The following is a 27,287-nucleotide window of genomic DNA, read 5'->3' on the forward strand; positions in this document are numbered from 1 at the left end:
AGCTGTGCCCAAAGCCGCCCCTTCACCCAGGTGCTCTGTCCCAGGGAGATGGGAGTTTTATTTATAAGCCCCTGACTAGAGCTGCTGCCTTTCTTTCAGAGATGTCCCACCCAGTGAGGAGGAATCTAGCGAGGCAGTCTGATCACAGCTGCTTTTCCTCACTGTGTTTAGTTCCAGCCAGTCCTTAGCAGGATCAGGAGAAACCCGCCTACTCAAGCCTCAGTAATGGCAGACGCCCCTCCCACCACCAAGCTGGATCATCCAAGGTCGACTTCAGACTGCTGTGTTGACAGTGAAAATTTCAAGCCAGTGTTTCTTAGCTTGCTGGGCTCTGTGGGAGTGGGACCCACCACGTGAGACCTCTTGGCTCCCTGGCTTCAGCCCCCTTTCCAGGGGAGTGAATGGTTCTATCTCACTGGTGTTCCAGGTGCCACTGGGGTGTGAAAAACAAAACCCCTGCAGCTAGCTCGGTGTCTGCCCGAACAGTTGCCCAGTTTTGTGTTTGAAACCCAGGGCCCTGGTGGTGTAGGCACATGAGGGTATCTCCTGGTCTGCAGATTGCAAAAACTGTGGGACAAGCATAGTATCTGGGCCAGATAGCACAGTCCCTCACAGCTTTCCCTGGTTGGGGGAGGGAGGTCCCCGGCCCCTTGCAGTTCCCAGGTGAAGTAATGCTCCACCCTGCTTCTGCTTGCCCTCCATGGGCTGCCCACTGCCTAACCAGTCCCAGTGAGATGAACAAGGTACCTCAGTTGGACATGCAGAAATCACCCATTTTCTGCATTGGTCTTGCTGGGAGCTGCAGACTGGAGCTGTTCCTATTTGGCCATCTTGCCAGATCCCTCCAATTAATGACTACTCTTTTAAACTCTAAAATCCTCATGAGGTACAAATATAAACAGAATTTAAATAAATGAAAATATTGAATGGGAATTTTCAATAGAATAAAGGTGCATTTTCTGCTAAAAATAGCAGTTTAATAACAAGGAAAATACCAATAAGATTTTTAAAAATTGATACATAATATTGTACATATTGTACATATGAATGGGGTATACATAATATTGTTACATGCATAGAATGTTAATGATCAAGTAACAGTATTTGAGGTCTATTTATCATCTATCTATCTATCTATCTATCTATCTATCTATCTATCTATCTCTTTTAAGAGATAAGGTCTTGCCTTGTCAGCCAGACTGGAGTGCAGTGACACAATACTAGCTCACTGCAGCCTTGAGTTCCTAGGTTCAAGTGATCCTCCTGCCTCAGCCTCCTGAGTAGCTGGGACCCCAGGTGACAACCACCGTGCCTGGCTAATTTTTTCAGTTTTCTTGTAGAGACAAGACCTCACTCTGTTGTCCAGGCTGGTCTTGAACTCGGCCTCAATCAATTCTGCTGCCTTGACCTCCCAAAGTGCTGGGATTGTAGGTGTGAGCTACCATATCTGGCCTCTATCTCTATTAGCCCATTTTGCATTGCTATAAAGAAAGACCTGACACTGGGTAATTTGTAAAGAAAAGAGGTTTATTTGGCTCACAGTTCTTCAGGCTGTACAAGCATGGCACCAGCTTTTGCTCAGCTTCTAATGAGGCCTCAGGAAGCTCATATTCATGGCAGAAGGTGGAGCTGTAACAGGCATGTCACGTGGAAGAGAGGGACCAAGAGCAGGGAGGTCCCCATCTCTTTTAATCAAACGGATCTCCTGTGAACACGTTACCACTGGGATGGGTCCAAAGCCATTCAAGAAGGATCCACCACCATGACTCCAACACCTCCACTAGGCCCCATTTCCAACACTGGGGATCACATTTCAACACGAGATTTGGAGGGGACACACATCCAAACTACATCACCATCATTTTGAGTATTTATTATTTTCATGTGTTGAGACAATTCAAATCCTTTTTTCTGGATACTTTAAAATATACAATACATTATTGTTACCTATAGTCATTCTACTCTGCCATCAAAGAATGAGCTTATATATTTTATCTAACTGTATGTTTCTACCCGTTAACCTAGCTCTCTTCATTCCCTCCCCTTCCCAGCCTCTGATAGCTATTATTATAATTTCTGCCTCCATGATCAACTCTTTTAGCTCCCACATGGAAGTGAGAATATGCAGTATTTGTCTTTCTGTGTCTGGCTTATTTCACTCAGCATAATGACCTCCATGTCATCAATGTTGCTGTGATTAAGATTTCATTCTTTTTATGGCCATATACTATTCCATTGTGTATATACACCACAGCACATTTGCTTTATCCATTCATGTGTTGATGAATGCTTAGGTTGATTCCGTATCTATGCTATTGTGAATAGTGCTGCAATGAACATGTGAATGCAGGTATCTCTTTGATACACTGATTAATATTCCTCTGGATAAATGTCCAGCAGGGGAATTGCTGGATCATGTGGTACTTCCATTTTTAGTTGTTTGGGTTTTTGAGAAATCACCATACTGTTTTCCCTAGTGGCTGCACTAATTTACATTTCAGGCAACAGTGTATAAGTGTTATCTTTTCTAAACATCCATATAGCATCTATTATTTTTTTGTCTGTTTAGTAATAGCCATTCTAGCTGGGGTAAGATGATATCTCATTGCAGTTTTGATTTGCATTTCCTTGATAATTAGTGGTGTTGAGCATTTTCTTCATTCACCTGTTGGCCATTTGTATGCCACATTTTGAGAAATGTGTGTTCATGTCCTTAGCCCATTTTTTAAAGGGATTATTTGTCTCTTTGTTTTTTTAGTGTGGAGTCATTTGAGTTCTTCTAATGAGATTTATTTTAAAGGAAAAGATGCACTTTATCCTTATAAAATTAATCTTCCATTTATCATGAACCAACAATCCCTCTCCTAAGTATTCACCCAAGAGAAAGAAGATTTATGTTCACATAAAAAACCTGATCAGCAGCTGGGCGTACTGGCTCATGCCTGTAATTACTGCACTTTGGGAGGCCGAGGTGGGCGGATCACGAGGTCAGGAGTTCAAGACCAGCCTGTCCAATATGGTGGAACTCTGTCTCTACTAAAAATACAAAAATTACCTGGGCATGGTGGCACCCACCTGTAGTCCCAGCTACTCAGGAGGCTGAGTCAGAAGAGTCACTTGAACCCGAGAGGCAGAGGTTGCAGTGAACTGAGATCACGCCACTGCACTCCAGTCTGGGCGACAGAGGGAGACTCCATCTCAAAAAAAACAAAACAAAACAAAACAAAACAAAACAAAACAAAAAACCTGATCAGCAATATTTATAACACTTTTACTTAAATTTCAGTTTATTGAAACTGGAAACAACCCAAATGTTGTTCAACTGGTGGATGGATACACAAAGTGTGTTACACTCATGCAACTGAATGCTATGAAGCCACAAGAGGAACAAACTATTGACACATGCAACAACATAGAAGAGTCTCACATGGATTAAGATGAATGAAAGAAACGAAACTCAAAATGCTATTAGATGGTTCATTTGAATGACATTCATATTATACTTAGAAAAATAAGCAAAAATAGCTGAGAAAGAATTTCAAAATAGCGTATTAGGGACAAGAAGCCCTATGAAGTATTCTTTAAAACACACATATGCATGTGGGCATGCACCAATAAGTGAACTCTCAATGGAAAGACAGAAATAGATCTAAATCATCAAAGTTTTGTGAAAAAAGGTAACTTGCTAATCAAGGCAATCTGGATGATTTTTTAAATAAAGTGGTGTTGAATCCATTGATTGAACATCTGAGGAAATTAAACAGTTAGCTCTACCTCTCACAGCCTACTTCAAAATTAACTTCAGATGTCTGAAATATTTCTATATTGAAAGAGTAAGAAAAAAAGTCCCATGAAACTCTTGGGAAAAAAAAAAGAATACCTTTTAGAATCTCAGAAGAAAGAAGACCATTCCAAAGATTTTAAAACCCAAATTGATAAATTTGACTGCATAAAAAATGAAATATTATGCATGGCCAACTGCATCAAAAAAAAGTTCAAAATGTTAGGAGAAAATGTGGTGAAGATATTTGCAAGTCATATTACAATTGGCTTATTTTCCTAGTATGTGTGGAGTCCCTCCACAGCTCCTACAAATGATAAGAAAAAGACCAACATACTGGTGGGAAAAGGAGCAAACGTTCCTAGCAGAAAAGTTCAAAGAAAACAACACAAAAAGTGGCTTTGAAACGTATGTTAGCATTCCAGGTTTTGTGCTAGGTGGTAGGTTCATTAATAACTACTACATTATTAATAATCATTCAGTGAAGAAGTTTATCATAGGACATCATGAATGGAGGTTAATTCAGTAAGTCTCTGCACCATTAAAACATTTGTCCTGGGATGACTTTTTGTCTCATCTATTGGACTGGCAGGGAGAAAATGTCTGACAAGCAATGTGTCAGAATGTGGAGAAACAAGTGCTCACACACTCTGTTGCTGGTACCATAAACTGGGCAACCCCTTCCCTAAAGGTGATGCCAATATAGAGCCTGGAAGGGGGGCACAGCTCACACAGAGAGTGAAGGGGAAGGAGTGATGCAAAGTGAGGGGGCGGTGGACACAGAGGAAGAGTGGCAAGGAAGCTGAACTTGGTGGGAGATGACAAAGGACAACAAAGGAAGTGAGTGATAAAGACTGTCCTGAAGTGATAAGTAGAGTACACAAATCAAAAAACTACAAGAGCTGGGCATAGTGGCTCACACCTGTAATCCCAGCACTTTGAGAGGTCAATGCAAGAGCACTGCTTGAGCCCAGGACTTCAAGACCAGCCTGGGTAACATAGCAAGATTCCATGTCTACAAATTTTTTTTTTTTTTAATTAGCCAGTCTTGGTGGTGCACACCTGTGGTCCCAGTGACTCCAGAGACTAAGGTGGGAGAATCGCTTGAGCTCAGGAGTTCCAGGTTGCAGTGAGTTATGACTGCATCACTGCACTCCAGCCTGGGCGACAGACTGAGAACCTGTCTCTGGAAAACAAACGAACAAATATATATTACAAGGAATGGCAAGGAGAGTTATGAAAAATGGTGGGAAATGAAAAGGGAGGAGAGGAGTGGTGAAGATGCTGGGAAGTGACAAATCTTATATTCTAGAACTCTCTTTCCCTAGGGAAATTTTGAGTTCAGTCTTCATTGAATGATTATTAATAATGTAGTAGTCATTTATGAACCTACCACTTAGCACAAAACCTGGAATGCTAACATATGTTTCAAAACTCAAAACTCAATCCCAACCTTTCTTCAGGACACCACTCAAATGCTACATTATTAGCTTCTCTGGCCGTATCTCTTCTACCCACTTCCTGCCCTCCAATTGCCTCCCTCCTTTCCCTGCTTTCTCTGCTAACATGTTTGTATTTACTGAGCTATCTTGTTATTTCTCTGCCACTACCAAATGTAAGTTAGATAAGGGAAAAAAAATTTAGTCATTAAAGAAACATCCTCCACTTAGAAATTATCAATAAATATTTGCATATATTGCCCCCCCACCAAAATCCACAGTTACTCCTGAAAGCCTTAATTTCATTATGTTCTTTGCCTACTCTGGCATGATATTTATTATAATAAATAATACTCTCCCCATGTTTGTAGTCAATAGAGTGTCATAAGACATCAAAACAAGACAAAAAGATTACTGTCTCTGGCCACAATGGTGTAACATGGGCCAGATTTACACTCCCACCTAGAACATCGAACACTCGACAAAAATGATAATTTTCAGAAATTGGGTATCAGGGAGCACAGAAGAGTGATCTCTGGGAGAGGGAAACAAGGAACCACGTAATTGCCTCGGATTGCCTTCAGAGAATTTCCAGACTGCTGTGCAGGAAGGGGGAATCCCAGGGAAAATCAGCAGTCTCTGAGTTCCTGAGACAGAGTTAGGTGTCTATGGTGGCCAAGGTGGCTATATTTTCAGGACAGGAGACTATAGAGGAGAGAGCTGCACAGAGAGATCTTCAGGGTTCTGCAGAAAGTCCCTGTTAAGTCCTCACTGAATACTGCTGTTTACGCATGTGAGAAAATAGTCCAAGACTAGAGAACAACCAACTGAAAGGAGCAGGGGGAAGCAATGTCTGGAATTTACACAGGGCTGGAAATACTTTGTATTCCTAAAGCAAAAGAGGAATACCCTGGTTATTCATGGGGAGACAAGTAGATAACTGAGAAAAGTATTATATAAAATTCACCTTGCACATGGCTGCCTTGTGCCACCTAACAAAACTTGCAAAAAGTTTCCAATGGGTTAAACTATTTCCAAATAACTGAGTAACAGAACAAAACTCAAGAATATTTGTAGAAATGCAGTTATCCAGCACCTAAACAAATTTTAATTTCACAATATTTTGCATTGAAAAAATAATTACCAGAAAAGTAATTATTTTAATTACTTAATTACTTTGCATTTAATTACAATGCAAAATATTTCAATGCAAAAGCAGGAGAAAAGTATGACCTATTATCAGAACAATCAACCAGTATAAATAGACCTAGAAATGACACACATTGTAGAATTGGGAAACAAGTATATTAAAACAGTTATTAAAATTGTATGATATATTCAAGAGAGTAAAGGAACACTTGACAAAACACAGATGTATTTTTAAAAAGATCCAAAAACATGTTTAGAAAAAAAAATATATGTTTTGGGAGGAAGTAGGATAAAATAGTTGAAAAGAATCCTCCAGTGATCATTCTTTCCTTCCTAAACACCAAATTGAACAACTATCCATACAAGAAAGCCCCTTCATAAGAACTGATGTGAAGTACCACTCTCATGATAAGAGTCTTTTGATGCTCCTTCCTAGTGCCCCTCTGGGTGCAACTTAGCTATTGCCTCAGAGAATGTGAAGAGCTACATTACCCAGAAGCATGTGCTTCATATCCAAATGACAGCCTGAGACAGGAGTGTTTCCTGCAGCCTGCATTCTCATGGGCTGGACTTTTGGTACTGGCAGGGTGAACTTTCATTTGTCACATGACCTGTCTACCCACACCACCCAGTGGGTGCAGGTGGCTCTTTGGGACCAAGCTAGGAAGGCCAGTAAGAAGGATAGGACCCATCTAGACAGTTTTGTAGGGCCTGGGAGAGAGTTCAGCTGAGTCTGAAGTACTGATACAGTTGCTTCCCTCCTAGCACAGATGTGTTAACTATCCCCCAGTCTCATATTCTTGAACTCTCAACCACATGGCTGTGGTACACTGACATGGAAGATCGTGGCATCCTGGGATTCTTCAGGCCTTCTCTTCCTGCTAATAGGCTCACTCTCAATCCAGAGTCCTAAACTTACATCAAGTATTATAAGAAAAAATTCCTGTTTCTGGAAATCAGTGGTATGTGGTGGGGAAGTATGAACTATAACTTCTTAGTACCCCCACCATTCATGTACAGTGGCATGTGCAGATCCTCGGGAGAGCATGGCCTGCAGAATCCGGAAACATGTTCGGATCGTGCTGTGCCCTATCTCAAGGCTGTGGCCTTGTGCAAGCTACCTTGCTACCTTTCACCTCCATTTTCCTAAAGAAAGTCTTAAAGGGGAAATATTAACCATCATTCAGTTGAGGTGAGAGTACCAAAGATGGCTAATGTGTGTGTTCCCAGTGCCCAGCACCATGCAGGGACCTTCTGGATGCTATTTCTAAAGAGATACAGTCCTAGAAATCTGTCCTCTATTCCATCTTCCTTTGCTCACTGCTCTCCTGCCAACCTGTCCTGATCATTCCAAACTCTTTCCCACTTCTCAGCTTTTCCCTCTGCCTGGGACACTGAGTCCAGATTTCCGCAGTGCCTCTCCCTCTCCTCTCCTCCCTTGCATCCTTCCCTGTTCTGCACCAATGTCATCTACTAGGAGAAATATATATATATATTTTTTTGGCCTTGCTGGTTCTAGGTTAAGTATTTCTTATCTTCTGGAATCTTTGCACAGGGAACGTGGCACACTTACAAAAGTAGAGATCTGGACTTGGTTGGGTGTGCCAGGGTGGTGTGAAAGCAAAGAGGCAAAATAACAATAAGTACATTTATTGAGCTCTGAGGGTAACTTAGGTAGCATTTCATTTAATCCTAATTTCCTCAGAGTTAGTTTCTATTATTCCTGCTTTACAGAAAAGGAACCTGAGATTTGGAAAACTTGTTACCTTCTCAGGGTCACACAACTCTTGGCAGAAACTCACACCCTGTACCTTGATCCCTTGAGCCTATGTTCTTTCTTCTTCACCACCATTCCTCCTCAGTGGGCTGGGGAAGCCTAGGGTGACACCTGACAAAAATTTTCTTTGACCAAACTCTACCCAGGCCCCTCTGAGCCTTCTAAAATAGGCCTGTCAGCTGTGGCCTATTAAGACTTGAACAACAGTAACACTTTCTAATGATGCCTGAAAAACTAAAGGCTGTCCAAAGAATTTCTTCTAGTCAACACCTGAAGATAAGGCCCCTGTCTCCCAGGCTCTGTGGCAGGATAGGAGCCTAACTCAAAGTGCCAGCAGCAAACCCAGATACACTGCACACAGACCAGCCCCCTCCCTTCCTGTGTTTTGTAATTTTTCACTTTTCTGAGTCCACTGAACCCCTCCTCACCACACCCAATTTCTTCACCTTCCCTTTAACGTACTCATTCACCTTTGTACAAATCAAAACTGAGTTCACTTCATGCCAAATTCCTTTCCCCATTGCAATAGTTATCAGTCTGTTCTCACCACTGTCATTAATGTCCAGCTTTGTTCATCTTTGACACACCTAGTGAGCTTTGCAAGGTAGGCACGCCTCCATTGGCATTAGGTAAGCGTGGTAATAAATGGGGTATGGGACACATTCTAGGCAGAAGAAACGGCATGACCGGCCGGGCGCGGTGGCTCAAGCCTGTAATCCCAGCACTTTGGGAGGCCGAGACGGGCAGATCACGAGGTCAGGAGATCGAGACCATCCTGGCTAACCCGGTGAAACCCCGTCTCTATTACAAAATACAAAAAACTAGCCGGGCGAGGTGGCGGACGCCTGTAGTCCCAGCTACTCGGGAGGCTGAGGCAGGAGAATGGTGTAAACCCGGGAGGCGGAGCTTGTAGTGAGCCGAGATGGCGCCACTGCACTCCAGCCTGGGCGACAGAGCAAAGACTCCGTCTCAAAAAAAAAAAAAAAAAAAAAAAAAGAAACGGCATGACCAAAGGAAATGTTTTTTGTTCAAGTAGGCAAGAGAGCCTGTATGGTTGCCAAGAGAAATCCCCGTCTTCTGAGATCTGTCCTAGGAGGGCAATATTGTTTGGTCTTTTACTGAATGTTCAAATGTAGCCTATATTCCTAAGATGTGTGACTCTGAGAGAGACTCAGGTCACTAGCATGAAGATGATGACCATATTTACCTTACAGTATGTGGGAAGATTATTAAAAGCAGGGAAAACACAGCAACAAACTTCCATGCAGAGGCACTTTGGTGCTTGCTTTATAAATCTTTTAATTCTCACAACCACCTGGTAAGATGGGAAATATTTTTGTTTTGATGGAGAAATTGGGAAATGAAGTGACTTCCCCAAATTTATAGATTAAGCAAGTGACAGTCCCAATAGGCTGAATTCACACCTAGCAATTTGTGTCCAGAGCTGAGAGCATTTGTCTGAATGCAGCACACAAAGCAAACATAAGGCGCAGTTGTTGCTATTAACGGTATTGTATTATGATCATTATTTTTCCCTATTTGATGCCAGAGTGCTTACACTCTGCACCATACAGCATTGTCATTGTCTTGTATCTTGCATCAATTACTTCTGCATATAAAGCTGTTTTCCTCTAACACAACTGCAATTTGTTTAAAGACTGACTCCCCGTCAGCAGCAAAGAATTAAGCTCCCAGGAAGTACTCAGTGATATGTGCCTTGCTTCTTTCTAGGTGTTTATCAACAACTGAGCTCTAATCACATCTGACTGGCCCAAGGCTAACAAGGAAACTCTGACTTTCCAGGCATCGGTGACCTTCATTGACAGGCTGTAACTTCAATTCAGAAGAGTGAAGGCAGTGGCACCTAGCCCATGGGATGCTGTACTCACAGATGCTGCTGAAGACCTGTAGTGTTCTGGTCTCAGTGGGTAAAACCTCCCCTTTCCTCCATGTGGAAGCCTGATGCCTCCTTCACTCAGCCCATTTCCCAACTCTGTAGGGCGCCCTCCTTCCTTCTCACAGACCTGTTGAACTCTCATCTTATCTCCTACCTGGTCTCTTTGTTTCTCCTCAGGTTATTTTAGGCAAGAAACATTCCCTCAAAATGGCTCAGATACTAAAGGATTTGTTGGAAGGAAACGGGGATGTTTTGTAAGAGCTCTCCCCCAAAAATGTGAAACAGTAAACAGATAAGAGCAACAAGTGATTAGATGTGACATCTGAGACCAGAATGATGAAGCAACTATGAGGAGATGATGAAGATGAAATCAATAGCTAATACTTACTGAACGCTATTGAGAGGCCAGGCATTGTTGTAAACATTGTGCATTAACTCATTTAATTTTTACAATGCTGTGAAATAGCTTTATTACCATTTTACAGATGGAGAAACTGAGGCATGACAGTGAAGAAGTTGGTCCAAGGTCACACAAAGCCAGTATACATGCAACTTGGATTTAAACCCAGGTAACAAGACTCCAAAGCTTAACGCTCTTCACACACACACACACACACACACCTCAGAGCTCTTAAAGAGTACGAAGTGCTTCTTATCTATTAGGTCCACAGAAGATACTCAAGGAATGGTTAATAGGTATGACTGAGAAAATAGTATGTTGTCAGTGACATCATAACATTATTATTATATTCTGGACAGTGTTAGTGGCCCCTAAGAATGTATGAAAAATGCAAATTCAAATCAACTCATACAGGAATTCTAGGATTGAGGCTTAGCAATCTGTGCTTTAACAAGTCCTTCCAGTGATTTTGACACACCACTAGAGCTCAGAACTACTGGACTCCTACATCCCATCCCTGTGTAATACACATGAGTGATGCTCAGTAAATTTTCTTGAAATGTATTTAATTAAGCCTACTGGAAATGGACTCTGAATAATCCTCACCAAAATACTGCTATTCTTAGTATAAAGAGCAGGCCATTTTTCTCGAAGTTTGCTAGTCTCCCACTAAAGACTATATTAAGACTAGTGAAATTTTTTTGCCAGAAACAGTCACAGAGAAAGACTTCATGATATACAAAATGATCTTATTAGATACCAAACTTTTATTAACACCATTTTACTTCTTTTGCAGGTTTAATTTTTAACATTTTAATATTTACTGGCTTCTCTGGGTGACTAAATATCTTCACATGCCCACTAGCTAAAAAGAATTTCTAAGTAGAACTCAACTGAAACTGCAAGCTACTGCTCTAAGAAAGGCATACTTATGTTTATTTGCTCTCCTATAGAATCCTGTTTACAAATAGCACCACTGCAGATTTACATGTAATTTCTAAATCCTTCAGGTTGCTCTACCATTCATCTTCTGATGTCTAGCAAGATAGACACTCTTAGTGAACACTTTGCTACATCTCTTACATGATGAGATTTCTCTCCAGTTTATTTCCTGTAGAATAAGGGATGCACTTGGAACTGAAGAATTCCTTTAATTTCTAAATTTTCCACATTTATACAACTTTTTTCCTGTAGGAGTTTGTAGGAGATTCCTATTGCCTGTAGTCTTTCCCACGTTTGCTACATGTACACAGTTTTTTCCTAGTGTGAGTATACTTATGTCAATTAAGGGATTAATACTGACAAAGGCTTTCCCACATTTATTGACTTCATATGATTTCTCTACAGTATAAACTCTGATAAATAAAAATGTCTGCATCATTGCTAAAAGTCTCCCATATTCACCACATTCATACAACTTTTTGCCAGTATAAATTTTTTCTGATGTTAAATAAGGGAGGATCTATGAAGTTTACCATGATAAACACTGCTTCAAATAGTTTCTCTTCTGTAAGATTTCTCACATGTATAGTGATTCATATGATCTAAAGGCTTTTCCACACTTACCATATTATTGGGTTTCTCTCCATTATGTACTCTTTGATGGGCAGTAAGATTTGAGCCTTTGCTAAAAGCTTTTCCACACTCATTACATTTATATGGCTTTTCTCCAGTATGAATTCTGATGTATAAACTCTGTATGAACTGATTATAGTGAAATTTATTGATGCAGTTCAATAAGGTTTGAACTACAGCTGAAGGTCTTCCTACATTTAATACATTCGTAAGGTTTCTCTCCAGTATGAATTGTGATGTTGAAGCAGGGATGACCTATGACTGAAGGTTTTCCCACATATACTGCATTCATAGGGTTTCAATCTAATGTGATTTCTCAAATGCATATTCAGTGATTCAAGCTGGTTGAAGGATTTCCTGCATTTCTAAACTTCAAAAGGATTTTCTTCAGTATGAATACTCTGATGTTGAACAAGAAATGACAGGCTACTAAAGACTTTGAGACATTTGTTGCATTCAAACTTTTTCTTTATACTGTGAATTCTTTGATGTTGAGTAAGGTGTGAGCTACAGCAGAAAGCTTTCCCACATTCTCTACATTCATAAGGTTTCTCTCCAGTATGGCTTTTCTGATGATGAATGAGAGATGAACTATGAATGAAGGCCTTTCCACATATACGACACTCATAGCGTTTTTCTTGCGTATGAATTCTTAGATGCTGAATGAGAAGGGACACACGACTAAAAGACTTTCCACAGTTCATACATTCGTATGGTTTCTCTCCAGTGTGAGTGCTCTGATGGTTAGTAAGTGATGAGCCATGGCTAAAGGCCTTCCCACATTCAACACATTTGTAAGGTTTCTCTCCACTATGACTTATCTGATGCCGTGTAAGGGATGAGCCATGGCTAAAAGTCTTCCCACATTCACGACATTCATACGGCTTCTCTCCTGTATGAATTCTCCAATGGCGATTGAGGATTGACTGTTTGCCAAAGGCTTTCCCACATTCACTGCATGTATAGATTTTAGCTCTATTACAAGTCTGGGGAAGGATAAGAGATTTGCTCTGGTTGAAGGCTGCCCCACTTTTATTAGAATTCAAAAGCTTCTTTCCACCATTGATTCTCTCATTTTTTATAACTGACTTTTTTGATACATTCTTCTTTAATATATCATATTTGTGTGAATTCCCTTCAGCAGAATTGTTTTGTGGTTCAGAAAGAGTAGACTTTGAATGAAAGGTGCTTCTAAATTTGTTGCATTCTATATATTCCAAATTCTTATTAGAATTTGAGAATTCAAAACGTCGTTTTACAACTTTTTCTATTGTTACTGTTTGGGGTGAATCTTCATTGTAAATATCCTTCTTTGTTGATAATTCCTTGTTTTCCCATCTTGATTCCCAATCTGAAATATATCAAGAAAGCAAAGCACTGCTTTTTTTTTTTTTTTCCCACTTCTTGAAAAAAACTTCTACAGTGGAATTAGGAGAAATGGATAAGAAATGAAGCCCCCAAAAAACACATAGCTCTGACAAGTCAAAATATTTCAGTGACTTCTGAACAATGCTCAAATGGAGCAGAGAATAGAAAGTTCACAGAAGTAGGAACAGAGTGTGATAAAGGAAATGGGTAAACTATACAAAATGGATAAAATAGTATTGAAAAAAAGGAAACTATCAGAAATAAGATGTAGAAGGCATTCTGGATTACAAATCATCTTTTTGTGCCTATATTCATGTGGGAAAGATTGCATTTTGTCTCATAGCCTTTTTCTCCAACCTTCCATTAATCTCAATTTGCTGCCAGATTATCAAGCTTAAAATACAGAATTGATACTACTACATTAAACAATTGCAGTAAAAACAAAGTAATCTAAATGTTCACAAGGATTTAGGCTTTCTGAGGTTATGAAGAAACTGTGTGAATCATATTATTTCTTAAACATTAGAAAATATTATTCCTAGAAACATATTTATATGTCCCTTACTTCCTCTAATATGTTCATATTTCATCTACAAATTTAGAAAAGTGATTTTCCATCTAATAGACAGCTTTTCTTAGCTTAAAACTATTAGTATATTTTGCTTAAGTAGAATTAAGAAAGAATAAATTGTCTTAGTCATGAATATAGTAACAATTTGAATTATCTCTAACCTTGATTAGATGACATGAGTGATACAGATAATAATTTTAGAGGGAGAAGTAATTGTTTTGAAAATATAAGCTAAATATCCCTCAATTTTTCATTTCTATTTGAGATCTTTGAAGACAGTATCCGTAAAATACCTCCACACTCACTATAAACATCTTTTAACAAAAACTTCCTTAGTCTCGTTCACCATGACTCACCTGGAATCACACCTTTTGACAGTTTTTTCTCCACCATCCAGGGCTCTTTTCCATCCTCCAATAACATGATCACATATGGCTTAGTTACGGAAAGACCTGCTTACAGGAAGAAAATAGACTTGTTTAAGCTGTGGTCCTCTATTATGAGAGGCCATCACAAGAGGGACCACAAGAAGGGATGAAGGGTGTTCACTGAAATGGAAAGATAAGCTTCAGGCAGGGCACAACAGAGCTGCACATTTCCTTGGGAACATGCTACAGATATTCAGCCATTTACTTAGGAGGCTCTCCAGCAATTCAGAGTGGCAAAAGAAAGGTGTCCCCTATTGGAGTGGAAGGGGTGATATCCTTACCTACAGAGACCAGGTTCTCATAATTCTGGACCATCACATCCTTGTATAAGTCCCTCTGAGCAGAATCGAGCCATGCCCACTCTTCATGAGAGAAGTCTATAGCCACATCACTAAATGTCACCTGAAATAGCAAATATATTTAAGCTCAGTCATAGCCCAGGCCTCTTCTGTCACTGAAGAAGGGGTAAAATCAGCCTGCTTGTGGAAGAAATGAAACAAGATTCAGGAGTTGTAACAATGATTGGGAATGTGATTTCAGTTAAGTAATAACAGGACAGTTATGTAGTTGGAATTAACATACAATAAAGGGGACAGTTATGTAGTTAGAATTTTTACACAATAAGAATGAGAGACAAATATGATAGCTTCACTTCAGTAAATTTTGTTAAAAGTTTAGAATTATATGAATTTTTAAAAAGCAACATTTGACATTTGACAGCACAGAGTCAAGTATTTAGTTATATCTTTTAGAGTTTAAGTGCTAGTAATTAAAAATAAGTAATTAAAATAAGTAATTAAAAATAAGGTTACAGTGATTGTCTCTCAAATGGGATACTCAGGAAGATTCACTAAAGCTCACAAAAAATGGGTTCAGAAAAAAAGACATCTTTATATTAAAGACTGATAAGACATATGGTTTGATTGTATTCCCTAAAAAAGCATATATTGAACTCAATCGCCATTCTAATAGTATTGAGAGGTGAGACCTTTAGGAGATGATTGGCCTTGAGGACTTTGTCCTCATGAACGGATTAATGTCATCATTGGGGGAGAGGGTTCCTTATTTAAAAAAATGAGTTCAGGCCCCCCTTTGCCTCTCTCTCTTCTCTTTGCCCATCCACCATAAAATGACACAGCAAGAAGGCCTTTGCCAGATGTCTGCCCCTTAGTCTTGGACTTCCCAGGCACCAAAACCATGAGAAGTCAATTTTCATTATTTATAAACTACTCAGTCTGGGGTATTCTGTTACAGCAGCACAAATAGACTAAAACATACACATAACTGATTCATAAACAAAAAAGAAAAATATATTTATGGTGTATACTTAAACTGAGTACTGACAAACATTTAATAATTGAAATATGAGACTCCTGGGTGAAAAGACTGAAGATGTCATAGATCAGGGGTCTACCGCCCGGTCACGGACTGGTACTGGTCTGTGGCTTTTAGGAATGGGGCAACACAGCAGGAGGTAAGTGGCAGGGAAGTGAGCATTACCACCGGAGCTCCGCCTGCTGTCAGATCAGCTCTGGCATAGATTCCTACAGGAGCGCAATCTCTACTGTGAACTGCGCATGCAAGGGATCGAGGCTGCACGCTCCTTATGTGAATCTAACTAACGCCTGATGATCTGATGTAGAACAGTTTCGTCCCCAAACCACTACCTCCAGCACCTCCCACTTTCATGGAAAAATTGTTTTCCACAAAACTGATCCCTGGTGTCAAAAAGGTTGAGGACTCCTGCCATAGACAGTCCTTAAATAGGACCTGGAAGTAACAGAAAAAAACAAAAGAGCACATTTCAAAGAAAATATTCTAAAAAAATGCTCACAGATGTACTTAGAAATTCTTCTCAATAGTACTCATTTCACAGTATTATTTAAAATAGTAAAACTTTAGAAGCTTAAATATTCAATAGTAGCTTATTGGCTAGTCAAATTACAATATGTGCAAAAAGTACATCCATTTAATACAGCATTATTACTGTCTGTGATTTGTAAAACAGACTGCTCTACTGTGGTAATTTTTTAGCTCTGAGAGTTCATTCAGTATTGTAGCACTTTATTTGGATATTTTGCGTGCATGTTCACAAGTGACATGGGTCTTTGGTTTCAAAGCCAGAATTTACTTTTCTCAGGTTTGGGGAAAACAATTAAAATTCAAACCTCCTTCCAATGGCAGAAAATCCTCTCCACAAATGTAGAAACAAAAAGAAAACGGTTTTATTACTGAATAAGCATTAAATCAGACCTTGAGGCACTTCACAAGCAATCCACTATTGAGATTAAAAGGACAAGAAGAAATCTCATCTTTTTATATAGGCAAGCAGATACAATCCAACACATGTTTTCCAAATAAACAATAACTTATCCTCAAGTAAGATTTGACAGTTCAATTTGCTACACAAAATTTATTCTAAATTCACCTGTTAATTGGAGTTGCCACTGTGTTAGTTGCCTATATCCCAAATAAAAATAACATTTCTCATATCTTTGACAAACCAGTCATTACAACTTAGAGCCAGGATGCTTCTTTCTTCTCCTTCAGTTGCCCGGGCAGCTTGAGATGTTCACTCATCTGAGCCCCCAAAAGAACATAGGATATCTATGCTAGCACTTATTTAAATTTCTTATGCTTTCTTACTTCTTTACCAGTGCTGCAATCTTCAACACAGGAGCCACTAGCCAACCTGGCTATAACATTTAAATTAATTAAAATGTAAAAATAAAATAATTAAATAAAATTTAAACTTCATTTCCTCTGTTGCTTAAGCCAAAATTCAAGTACTCAATAGTCATACAGGGCTAGTGGCTACCGTACCGACTAGTACACATGCAGAACACTTCCATCACTGCAGAAAGTTCTCTTAGACAATACTGCACTAGATCATGAAGTTCTGTGTGTCAGTGTACATTGAAATCCATGCACAACTTTTCCTAACAGGTACTTCGTAAGTGTTTAGAAGATGAACCAATGAATGGTTTTGGTATTAGCTCACTTTAGCCTTTCCTTTTTTTTTTTTTTTTTTTTTAAGAGACAGGTTCTTGCCCTGTCACCAAGCTGGAGTGCAGTGACATAATCATAGCTCACTACAGCCTTACACCACAGGGCTCAAGAAATCTTCCCACCTCATCAGCCTCCCAAGTAGCTGGGACAACAGGCATGTACCACTATGCCAGTTTTTCAGTTCTAATTATCTAATTATTCCAGGAAAACAGACTTCACCCAACATGTACATCTGCTACTTACATCCCCTCCTGTGAAAGCTTCACCTTCCATGCCATGATTCTGCCCCACCAGTTCTTCATTACTCATCTTATTCACCCAACAATTACTTACTAATCTATTTGGTGCCAGGTAACACTCTGGGTACTGAAGCTACAGCAGTCAACAAAAAAGAAAAAACATTCCTCCCACCAGGAACAGACAATGAGCAGGTGCATATACTGAACATACAGTACATCAGCTAGTGAGTGACACGCGCCGTGGAAAACAAAGCAGTGATGGAGGAGTGGAAGTGCTGGTCAAGGGAAGGTGACTGCAATTGCAAATAGGCGTTCAGGGAAGCTTTTCTGAGAAAGTAACCACGGAACAAATACATGAAGGAGATAAGGATGCAAGCTTATGCATATGTAGGGGAAGAATATTCCACATGGATGGCACAGCAACTGGTGACAGTGGCTAGAGCTCAAAGGAATGAGGAGGCAGAGAAGGAAGGTGGGATCAGAGAGGTAATGGCCTAACTGTACAAATAGGTCACTGCAGAAGTGATTCAGTTAGAGCCACTGAAAAATTTTAGGTTGAAGAATGACAGGAATTTATATAACAATAGGATCACAGTAACAGTTGTACTGAGAATAGATCGATGCGGGTTAAGGGCAGATGCTGGGAATACAGCTAGGAGGCTACCCCAATAATCCAGGTGGCTCAGACTGGGGTGGTAGTGGTGGTGGTGGTGATGGGCTAGCTAATGGTTAGATGCTGTACACGTGTATCGTTTAGATCCAACTAGAGGACCGGAATATTAGTTATAAGTCAAAAGGAAGAATCAAGGATGACTCCAAACATCTCTTCACTTGAGACCATATGGTACAGTTTTGACAACCATAAACCAAATAACCTTACATTCCAAAGTTGCATTGTGAATTACAGTTTAAAAATTTTGGCAATCTAGAAAGTCTTCTAGCAGAAAACTGTAGAAAAGAGGAACACTGGGTGAAGAGAGCAATACCTTGGTGTTCTCTTGTGGGCTCCATCCTTCCTATAGTGAAAGGAACCATAGATCCAGTCCCTTAAATGGACTTGATTAGGTGGGAACAGGCAGAAGCAAAGCAAACACACAGAGGCCTCATGAAGTGTTTCAGGAAGACTTGGGGACACACCGACTTACCTGGGCCATTATTCTGCAATTTCCAATAGCCAATAGAGTCCCCTTTCCAGGCTCTTATCTTACAGATGGGCAGTGTCCTGAGGGCACAGAAGGACAGGAAACAGTAGTCATGAAAAATAAGGCTGGCACCTGTGACACACCATAATGGAAAGGCACACTGGTAATCACTCTCCGGGGCGCCAGTGTCTCCCTGGGAACTAACAGGGTGTTTCTCCGCAAGGGCTAACCGTTTACCAGGTGCCACCTGCGGGGAAAATCAGTTATTCTGTATATAAAAGACTGATAAAACAACAGTAATAACTATCAGCTTGTTCAATCTTCACCACTTTGCACGGTGGACATTCACATTATTCCAGATTTCTTTTTTCTTTTTGTCTCTTTTTTTTGAGACGGAGTCCCGTTCTGTCGCCCAGGCTGGAGTACAATGGAGCGACCTCGGCTCACTGCAACCTCCGCCTCCCAGGTTCAAGCGATTCTCCTGCCTCAGCCTCCCGAAGAGCTGGGATTACACACACGTGCCACCACGCCCAGCTAATTTTTTTTTTTTTTTTTTTTTTTGTATTTTTAGTAGAGACGGGGTTTCGCCATGTTGGCCAGGCTGGTGCGGTGGCTTACGCTTTTAATCCCAGCACTTTGGAAGGCGGAGGCAGGCGGATCACTTGAGGTCAGGAGTTCTAAACCATATATATTTTTTTTAAATGAAGACAAAACTGATATTCCGAGATACAGAACCTATTTGTTCAAGGTTACACAACTGAAAGCGCCGGCTTGATGACAACATAACCCCAAAACAACTGCGGCTGGTGTCTGCTCTCGCACCCACTTCGCTCTCACAACAGTGCCAAGAGGTCGGCGCCGTCATCACCCCGCGTTTACACGACTCGACACGAAGGGCAGGAAATGCCAAAGCCCCGGCCGGTGTCAAACCGCGGGGCGGACGCAAGGCCTGAGCCCCGCCGTCGTCCCCGGGACCCACACTTGCCGGAGTCCTCAGCAGGGCCTCACCGTCCCCGCAGGCGCCCGGAGCTCGCGTCTCCGCGGACCTGACGCGCCGCGTAGCTGGTGAGCAGGTAACGGCCGCCGACCTCCGGGAACGACACTGCCCCAAACCGTTCCTTAGCTTGGAATCTGCCTCCAGCCCTGAGGTTATCGCGGGACTGACCTCGTGTACCCACGGCCGAACCACATTTCCCAGAATCCTCCGCGTGCGGGACACCTGTCCCCGGTGCCGCGAACCGCCGGCACCGGAAGACCACACTTCCCAAGGGTCTGTGCGGCTGCGCGGACCTTGTGCGCAGCGGGTAAACCGGTCATGGCTTCGTAAGAAGCTAAGCCGCCTGGGGCTGTCGAGCCAGAGCCGGCCAGCTAGGACCACGCGGAGTGTCCTGGGGCACACTGTCGTCCTCTGGTGAACGATACACCTCGGAACCAAGGGACACCCTCTACTTATAAGGGTCATGGCGCCTGGACCAAGAAATTACATTTCCCAGAAAACTCTGCAGCCGCGCCGAGGTCTTCCGGCTCATTCCTGCGCTCACACAAACGTTTCCCTTCGGGACGTGTGCAGCCCTTGCTGGTACCGCGGAAGTGCTCGCCTTTGCTAGCAAGGGGGCCCCTCTCATCCCAAACCGTGCTGCTATGCAGTTCATCTTCAGAGCTCTTTTTGGTTTTTTGTCCTTCATTTGTCCAAGAGGATAGCTCACAAAACGCCCTGTGACCCGACTATCACGACTGTAGTTCGCCAACCAAGGACATTTCCTGGAAATGCAAGGGGACACGTATCTGTGACACCAATGACCGTTCTGAGGCGCGTTACGCCCCCTGGAATTACTTAGAAATACTGAATTTGAGTGAGCACTGGGAGGACGGAAACTTTCATCCTGGGAGGAGTCACTCCTTCCGCAGCCATCAGCGCCTGACACCCCGTCTCCCCAGAAGTGCTTCTGAGGCTCTGACCTTGCCCGACCCACCCAAAGGGGCAATGAACCTCTCTGCATGCAAGCCAGAGCAGGTACTCTTTATGTGTATTTGGGTTGTTTACTTTCTTTTTAACACTTAAATGTCAATTGACTTCACTTATTTTTAAAATGATAAATAGTGTGGTTATAGACTTTTTTGTACTTAGTAAGTACTGACCTGCATGATCTTCGTGAAGTGGTGCTTGTTACCAGAAAGGGGTCCTGGTCCAGACCCCAAGAGAGGGTTCTTAGATCTCACACAAGAAAAATCCACGGGAGTCCACAGTGCAAAGACAAAGCAAGTGTATTAAGAAAGTAAAGAAACAAAAGAATGGGTACTCCACTGTTGGAGCAGCAGCTTGGGCTGCTGGACTAAGGATACTTGTAGTTATTGCTTGATGATATGCTAAGCAAGGGGTGGATTATTCATGAGTTTTCCAGGAAAGAGGTGGGCAATTTCCCGGAGCTGAGGGCTTCCTCACTTTTTAAACCATGCAGGGTAACTTCTGAAGCTTACTATGGCATTTGTAAATTGTGGTGGCACTGGTGAGAGTGTCTCTTAGTGTACTAATGCATATAATTAGCATATAACTGAGAGGTGAAGGTGGCTGGGCTTCTGGGTCAGGTGGGGACTTGGAGAACTGTTCTGTCTAGCTGAAGGATTGTAAATGCACCAATCAGCGCTGTGTCTAGCTAAAGGTTTGTAAACATACCAATCAGCACTGTGTCTAGCTAAATGTTTGTAAATGCACCAATCAGCACTCTGTAAAAACGGACCAATCAGTACTCTGTAAAACAGACCAGTCAGTGGGATGTGGGCGGGGCCAAATAAGGGAATAAAAACTGGCCATGGGAGCTAGCAGCCGCAAGCCGCTGGGGTCCCCTTCCACAGGGTGAAGTGTTTTATTCTTTTGCTTTTTGGGTCTGCACTATTTTTATGAGCTGTAACACCACAAAGGTCTAGATGCAGCTTCACTCTTGAAGCCAGCCAGACCACCAACCCACTGGGAGGAATGAACAACTCCAGACGCACCGCCTTTATGAGCTGTAACAGTCACTGTGAAGGCCTGCAGCTTCACTCCTGACACCAGTGGGACCACGAACCCACCAGAAGGAACCCATTCTGGACACATAAGGAGCAGTGAGGACACCAAAGGTCAGTCTCCTCGCCATCTTGATTTTGGTGGGTTTTGGCTGGCTTCTTTACTGCAACCTGTTTAAGCAGCAAGGCCTTTATGACCTGACATGTATCTTGTGCCGACCTCCAATGTTATCCTGTGACTTAGAATGTCCCAAGTGTCTGGGAAGTTGGTCTTAGCCTTATTTTACCCAGGCCCTATTCAAGATGGAGTTGCTCTGGTTTAAACACCTCTGACACTTCTACCTTGGTGTGTCCTGTGGGTGTGGTGGTGAATTCCTATAGCAGCTACAGTTTTACAAAACACTGTGGCATCAGCTGGCTTCCTCTAAAGGCTTAGAGTATGTAATAAGGAAAGACTGGCTTGTGCAAAGTATATTCCCATCTATGACTTTACTGTACAATGATGAATTGTTTTCCAAAGTTGTACCAATTTTCACTCCTACCAGAGTTTATGGTTATTTTGGTTGCCAACTCTTACTGCCAACACTCTCTTTGTGAAACTTTAAAAGTTTGATAATCTACTAGGTGTGAAACAGGAGGTGTGAAATAGTAACCCATTGTGGCTTAAAGTTGCTTTTTTTTTTTTTTTTTTTTGAGACAGAGTCTGGCTCTGTCACCCAGGCTGGAGTGCAGTGGCCGGATCTCAGTTCACTGAAAGCTCCGCCTCCTGGGTTCACACCATTCTCCTGCCTCAGCCTCCCGAGTAGCTGGGACTACAGGCACCGGCCACCACGCCCGGCTAATTTTTTGTATTTTTAGTAGAGACAGGGTTTCACCATGTTAGCCAGGATGGTCTTGATCTCCTGACCTCATGATCTGCCCGCCTCAGCCTCCCAAAGTGCTGGGATTACAGGCGTGAGCCACCACACTTGGCTCGCTATTTCTAAGAGAATTTTAATTTTTGTTTTGAAACAGGGTCATGCTTTGTTATCTGGGCTGAAGTGCAGTGGTGCAGTCATGGCTCACTGTAGCCTCATCCTCCTGGGCTTAAGAAATCCTCCCACCTCAGCCTCCTGAGTAGCTGGGATTATAGGTAGGTGCCACCACACGTGGCTATTTTTTGTAATTTTTGTAGAGACAGGATTTTGCCGCGTTGCCCAACATGGTGTCGAACTCCTGGCTCAAGTGATCTGCCCACCTCGGCCTCCCAACGTGCTGGAACTATAGGCGTGAGCCACTGCACCCTCTGTGAAGGAATTTTTTAAATCAAGAAAAGATGAATTTTATAAGACATCTCATTTGCATGTAATGAAATATGCATACAGTTTTCTTTTCCTTAGTCTCTGAATGTGTTAAATTACATCAAATAATTTTGTAATTTGAAACCTACCTTGCATTTCTGGTGTAAATCCTCCTTAATCAGCATATAGTATTCTTTATATGTAATTTCATTCACTTTGTCAATATCTTGCATAGAACATTTTGTCTATGTCCTTGAGTGGTTGGATTTTGGTGTCAGGATGATACTAGCTCATTGTGAATTGGGGGATGTAGGGGCGATTTATATTTATTCCAACAGAGTTAGTCTTCATTCCATAACCTGCTTTGTACCCCAGGACCTGACCTTTTCTGGATTTGCATCACTGGGCAATGTTGCCCTTTGGTTTTTTTTCGGGGCTACAGTTTGGCAGTGGCTGCATTTCTCCTGTGACCTTGGTCTCTCCTGCAGTTACAGGTCTCACTGGACTGTAGAAATGGCTCCTTTTCCTTGCCTCTCATTAGATATGTTGCTCTCACTTGCTCTCACTTTTTAAATTGCTTTTGTTATGCCCAGACCGTTTGTTCCCCAAAGAAGACCACCAGAGTCCAATGTCAAAGCCAAGCGGCAAGGATCTTTATTACAAGTTCGAACCTGGTCCCTCCATTCTACAGCATACAAGAGAGGGCCTCGAACAATGCGAGCGTTTGCTTTTTATAGCCCGAAAGTTACAGGGGAACAAAGAAATTCTTTTGGCTCCCGCGCTTTCAGTGGAACCTTGAACGGCTGTCTCCTTATCGGAGGCTTTCCAGGTGGTGTTTATACTGGGCTCAGGGAGTTTGAGAGATATATGGCGATATGTGGTGGGATGGGAGGATGGAATGTGTTTGTACTAGGCTCAGGGAGTCTTGAGCCCGGGGCTGAGGAATGCGCCCAGCTCCTTTCATTCCCCCCTTCTTTTCAGGTGTCTCTAGAGCCAATCTTGGGTCTTACAAGTCTGATTCTGTTTTAGCATTTACAGGTTGGTATTGGGCTCTGAGAACCATGAGTTGTACGGTGTCAAATCTCTTTCTAATAAATCGTAAAATTTTGTTAACAACACAAGGTCCTATGGTAAGTAGAAATAGTAGACTTAGCAGGGGACCAAGGAAGGGGGCTAATAGAGAAAACATAGAGGAATTCCACCATTGGTCTGCAGCTGAAGTAAACTGCCATGTTTTTACTTCTGCGCTTAACTTGCGTAACTGTTGGACCCGGTCCTCTACAAGCCCTGATTCATTTATGTAGAAACAACAGTCTTCTTTCAGAAATATACATGTACTACCTTTTTCTGCAGTGAGTAGGTCTAGGGCTCTCCGGTTCTGCAAGGTTACCTGAGCTAGGGACGTGAGTTGCCGCTGAAGGGAGGCAAGGGACTCAGCCGACTCCTCCATAGCAACGGCAAATTGTTGGTATAACTTGTTGTTTTCTATGAGGGTGTGACCTAGGGCTCCCCCCGCCAGTCCGGCCGCCATGAAGGATGCGGTGAGGGAGATTCCCGCAATGAGGGGGAGAAATATGGCTCGTGCAGGTCTCGGTCTAGGGACTGAGTGAATAGCGGTACTAGTCCAGTTACCGGTGTACCCTAGGAACTCGCCAGCAGTTAGTAGAGTCAACCGGGGAACTAATGTGACAGAAAGACACAGTAGGTTGGTAACAGAGGGACTAGGTAGGTTCTTAGATAATGTTCCATTACACCAGAAGAATATGCCCGGCGGAGCCTTTAGGGTGATATTAGGGGGCATTGCAGTGATGCTGCAGAGGCTGGTATTGGTTCCTGAGAAACAGTAGGGAAACTTCTCCTGACTGGGATTTAGGTATAGGGGCACGTCTAGGATAGGAGCATATGAGAGGTTTCGGAGGTTGTTAGCTTGGGCTAAGGTAGAGGATCCCCATGGCAGAGGGACAGCGGTTAGAGGTGGACGCCCTAGAGTGGCACACAGAAAGCAGCCAGACAGGCTGTGAAGTCCTGTAAGGTTAGCAAGTTCTAGTCCTTCTTGTAATAACTTTAACCAGGAGAAAGGACGTAAGTCTTGTGTTAGTCTGTTTTCTTGTCATTGGATATTCCCGTGGACCAGGGGCAGTACTTGCACTAGGCCTCGCCACAGATAGAGGTGACTGCTAGGCCATGTGGAGGAGGGGGAGTAGTATACAGCCCCATGTTGAGGCGTGGTCCAGCGGGAGTTCCAGGGGTCTTTAACTATTCATGTATATGAAAAGTCTCTATCCTGTCTACGATGGAAGGGCCACTTAGGGTCTAACTGTTTTTTTTCTTCCCAATAACGGGGTCTATGGATGTTACAATAGTTATAAGGACAGCCGGCATTTTGGTGCCACCAATAGTGTTTACAATTGTATTTAGTCTGATCAAACTCAAAGCATATTATTGGTGTCTTAGGTTTGGCTATTTGAAAACCAGTAAAATTTAGTAGAATTGAGCTGTTGCACTCTGAGGAGGGGCAATCAGCAATGGCCAATAATTTCCCAGGCTTATGAGGTTGTCTAGGGTGGGTTTGGTTTTTATAAAGCCAGAATCTCCAGACAAAGGGATTAAGAGCTGGTTTTGTGATTTCTCCAGCGGCCACTAGGGCGGCTAACGTTATGGTTAAACTACCTAACTGCATGTCTACAGCGAGCTATGCTGCCGGCGCAGGGTGAGTTTTAAGGGGTTGTTCTTAGCTCTGTCCACAGTCCACGTGTCCGGTGCTTTTGCCGCCACCGTGATTGGTCCCAGAAGGTCGGAGGTTGGGTCCACCGGCTTGACGTGGGTGTAGTGGATCCACGACGCGATGCCTTCTACCTTCAGGGCGGTGGGTGTGGTTAGGAGTACCTGGAGTGGTCCTTTCCACCTGGGTTCTAGGGTCTCTTGTCGGTGTCGCTTAACCAGGACCCAATCTCCTGGCTGGTACGGATGGGGTGTCGGCAGGGGACCAGTCTCATATAGTTCTCTCAGCTTGGGCCAGATTTCTTGATGAATTTTCTGCAAGGCTTGTAGGGAAAATAAGAGTTCAGAAACATTTTCTGTTTTAGACTTGAGCAGATCATCTTTTAGGCTGGGAACTAAGGGTGGGGGTCTGCCATACATAATTTTATAAGGGGTAAGGCCTAGTCTGTAAGGGGTATTACAGGCCCGGAACAGAGCGTAGGGGAGAAGGACCACCCAATTAGCGCCAGTCTCCATAGTTAATTTAGTTAAGGTCTCTTTTAAGGTCCGATTCATCCTCTCTACCTGTCCTGAACTCTGGGGCCTATAAGCGCAATGTAGTTTCCAATTTGCCCCAAGGATGGAAGCCAAATCCTGACTTACCTTAGCGACGAAGGCCGGCCCATTATCTGACCCTATCTGGACGGGGAAGCCATACCTGGGGAGGATATCTTCCAGGATTTTCTTTGCTACAACCTGAGCAGTTTCTTTTTTGGTGGGGAATGCTTCAGTCCATCCTGAAAAAGTATCTACAAAGACAAGTAAGTACCGATACCCGTATTTTCCTGGCTTTATCTCAGTAAAATCTACTTCCCAGTAGATACCGGGCCTGGTTCCCCTGAGCCTTGTTCCCGTTGCAGCCTGGGATTGGGGGTAGGCGTTGTTAAGCTGGCAGACTTTGCAACTTGTCACAATGTTGCTGGCCATCTAGGCTGTATGTCTGAATCTGAGCTTAGAGCGTCTGATCAGGTCTATCATCCGCCGAGCACCTAGGTGGGTGGTTCGGTGGACGTGTTTTAATACTTGTTGTCCTAATTTTTCTGGTAGGATGGTTTGGTCATTAGTATCAGTCCACCACCCATTCTGGGTCTGTTTCAGGGGAAGCTTGTCAATCCACTGGAGATCTTGTTCTGAATATTCAGGGAAATATGGCAAGTCCCGGGGGCCCGGGTCAGGGAGCTGGAGTGCAAGGAGTTGGCTGGGAGTCTTTGCCACCTTTCTTGTAGTTTGGTCTGCCAGAAAGTTGCCTTGAGCAGTTGGAGTAGTTAGTTTCTGATGCCCTGGGCAATGCACAATGGCTAACTTTTCTGGCCTCCACAGGGCTGTTAGCAGGGCTAGGATCTCTTGCTTGTTTTTTATCTCTTTTCCTTCAGCCGTCAGCAACCCTCACTCCCTGTAAATAGCCCCATGTATATGCGCCGTTGCAAAAGCATATCGGCTGTCTGTATATACCGTCAGCTTTTTCCCTG

At 42.6% G+C, this 27,287-nt stretch overlaps 2 protein-coding genes and 1 long non-coding RNA gene across 17 annotated transcripts in view; 1 reads left to right on the top strand and 2 right to left on the bottom strand.

The window, feature by feature from the left end:
- Positions 1 to 1,506: 1,506 nt before the first annotated feature.
- Positions 1,507 to 11,938, bottom strand: LOC140711876 (uncharacterized). The gene is made up of 2 exons (XR_012093201.1): positions 3,076 to 11,938; positions 1,507 to 1,629 (listed from the first exon to the last, which is right to left on the bottom strand). It is a non-coding gene; the product is annotated as an uncharacterized lncRNA (long non-coding RNA).
- Positions 11,939 to 12,303: 365 nt separating this feature from the next.
- On the bottom strand, positions 12,304 to 20,092 carry ZNF302 (zinc finger protein 302). 3 transcript variants are annotated; one of them, XM_073016658.1, is made up of 5 exons: positions 19,761 to 19,932; positions 18,779 to 18,855; positions 14,667 to 14,787; positions 14,314 to 14,409; positions 12,304 to 13,369 (listed from the first exon to the last, which is right to left on the bottom strand). In XM_073016658.1, the coding sequence occupies exons 2-5, from the start codon at positions 18,785 to 18,787 to the stop codon at positions 12,384 to 12,386; spliced, it is 1,212 nt and encodes a 403-aa protein (XP_072872759.1). In that variant the 5' UTR covers positions 18,788 to 18,855; positions 19,761 to 19,932; the 3' UTR covers positions 12,304 to 12,383. The 3 variants fall into 3 exon arrangements, with proteins under 3 accessions (XP_072872759.1, XP_037847144.1, XP_072872760.1); XM_037991216.2 differs by having other exon boundaries at positions 14,314 to 14,412; XM_073016659.1 differs by lacking the exons at positions 12,304 to 13,369; positions 14,314 to 14,409; positions 19,761 to 19,932 and adding an exon at positions 19,941 to 20,092 and having other exon boundaries at positions 14,756 to 14,787.
- Positions 20,046 to 27,287, top strand: part of LOC103234476 (major allergen I polypeptide chain 1-like) — a 95,008-nt gene continuing 87,766 nt past the window's right edge. For 5 of the 13 annotated variants that reach the window (XR_005238201.2, XR_497628.3, XR_005238200.2 and 2 more), the window contains exons 1-2: positions 20,682 to 20,789; positions 21,695 to 21,892. Coding sequence is in view for 1 of the 13 variants with exons in the window: in XM_007996274.3 (XP_007994465.1) it covers positions 20,774 to 20,789 (16 nt within the window). In the remaining 12 variants the exon portion in view is untranslated. Of the gene's footprint in view, positions 20,790 to 21,694; positions 21,893 to 22,792; positions 22,911 to 27,287 lie in introns of all 13 variants that reach the window. The other 8 variants (XR_005238207.2, XR_005238203.2, XR_012093200.1 and 5 more) reach the window with 6 other exon arrangements.

Source organism: Chlorocebus sabaeus, chromosome 6, assembly GCF_047675955.1.
Source record: "Chlorocebus sabaeus isolate Y175 chromosome 6, mChlSab1.0.hap1, whole genome shotgun sequence".
Taxonomy (NCBI): Eukaryota; Metazoa; Chordata; class Mammalia; order Primates; family Cercopithecidae; genus Chlorocebus; species Chlorocebus sabaeus.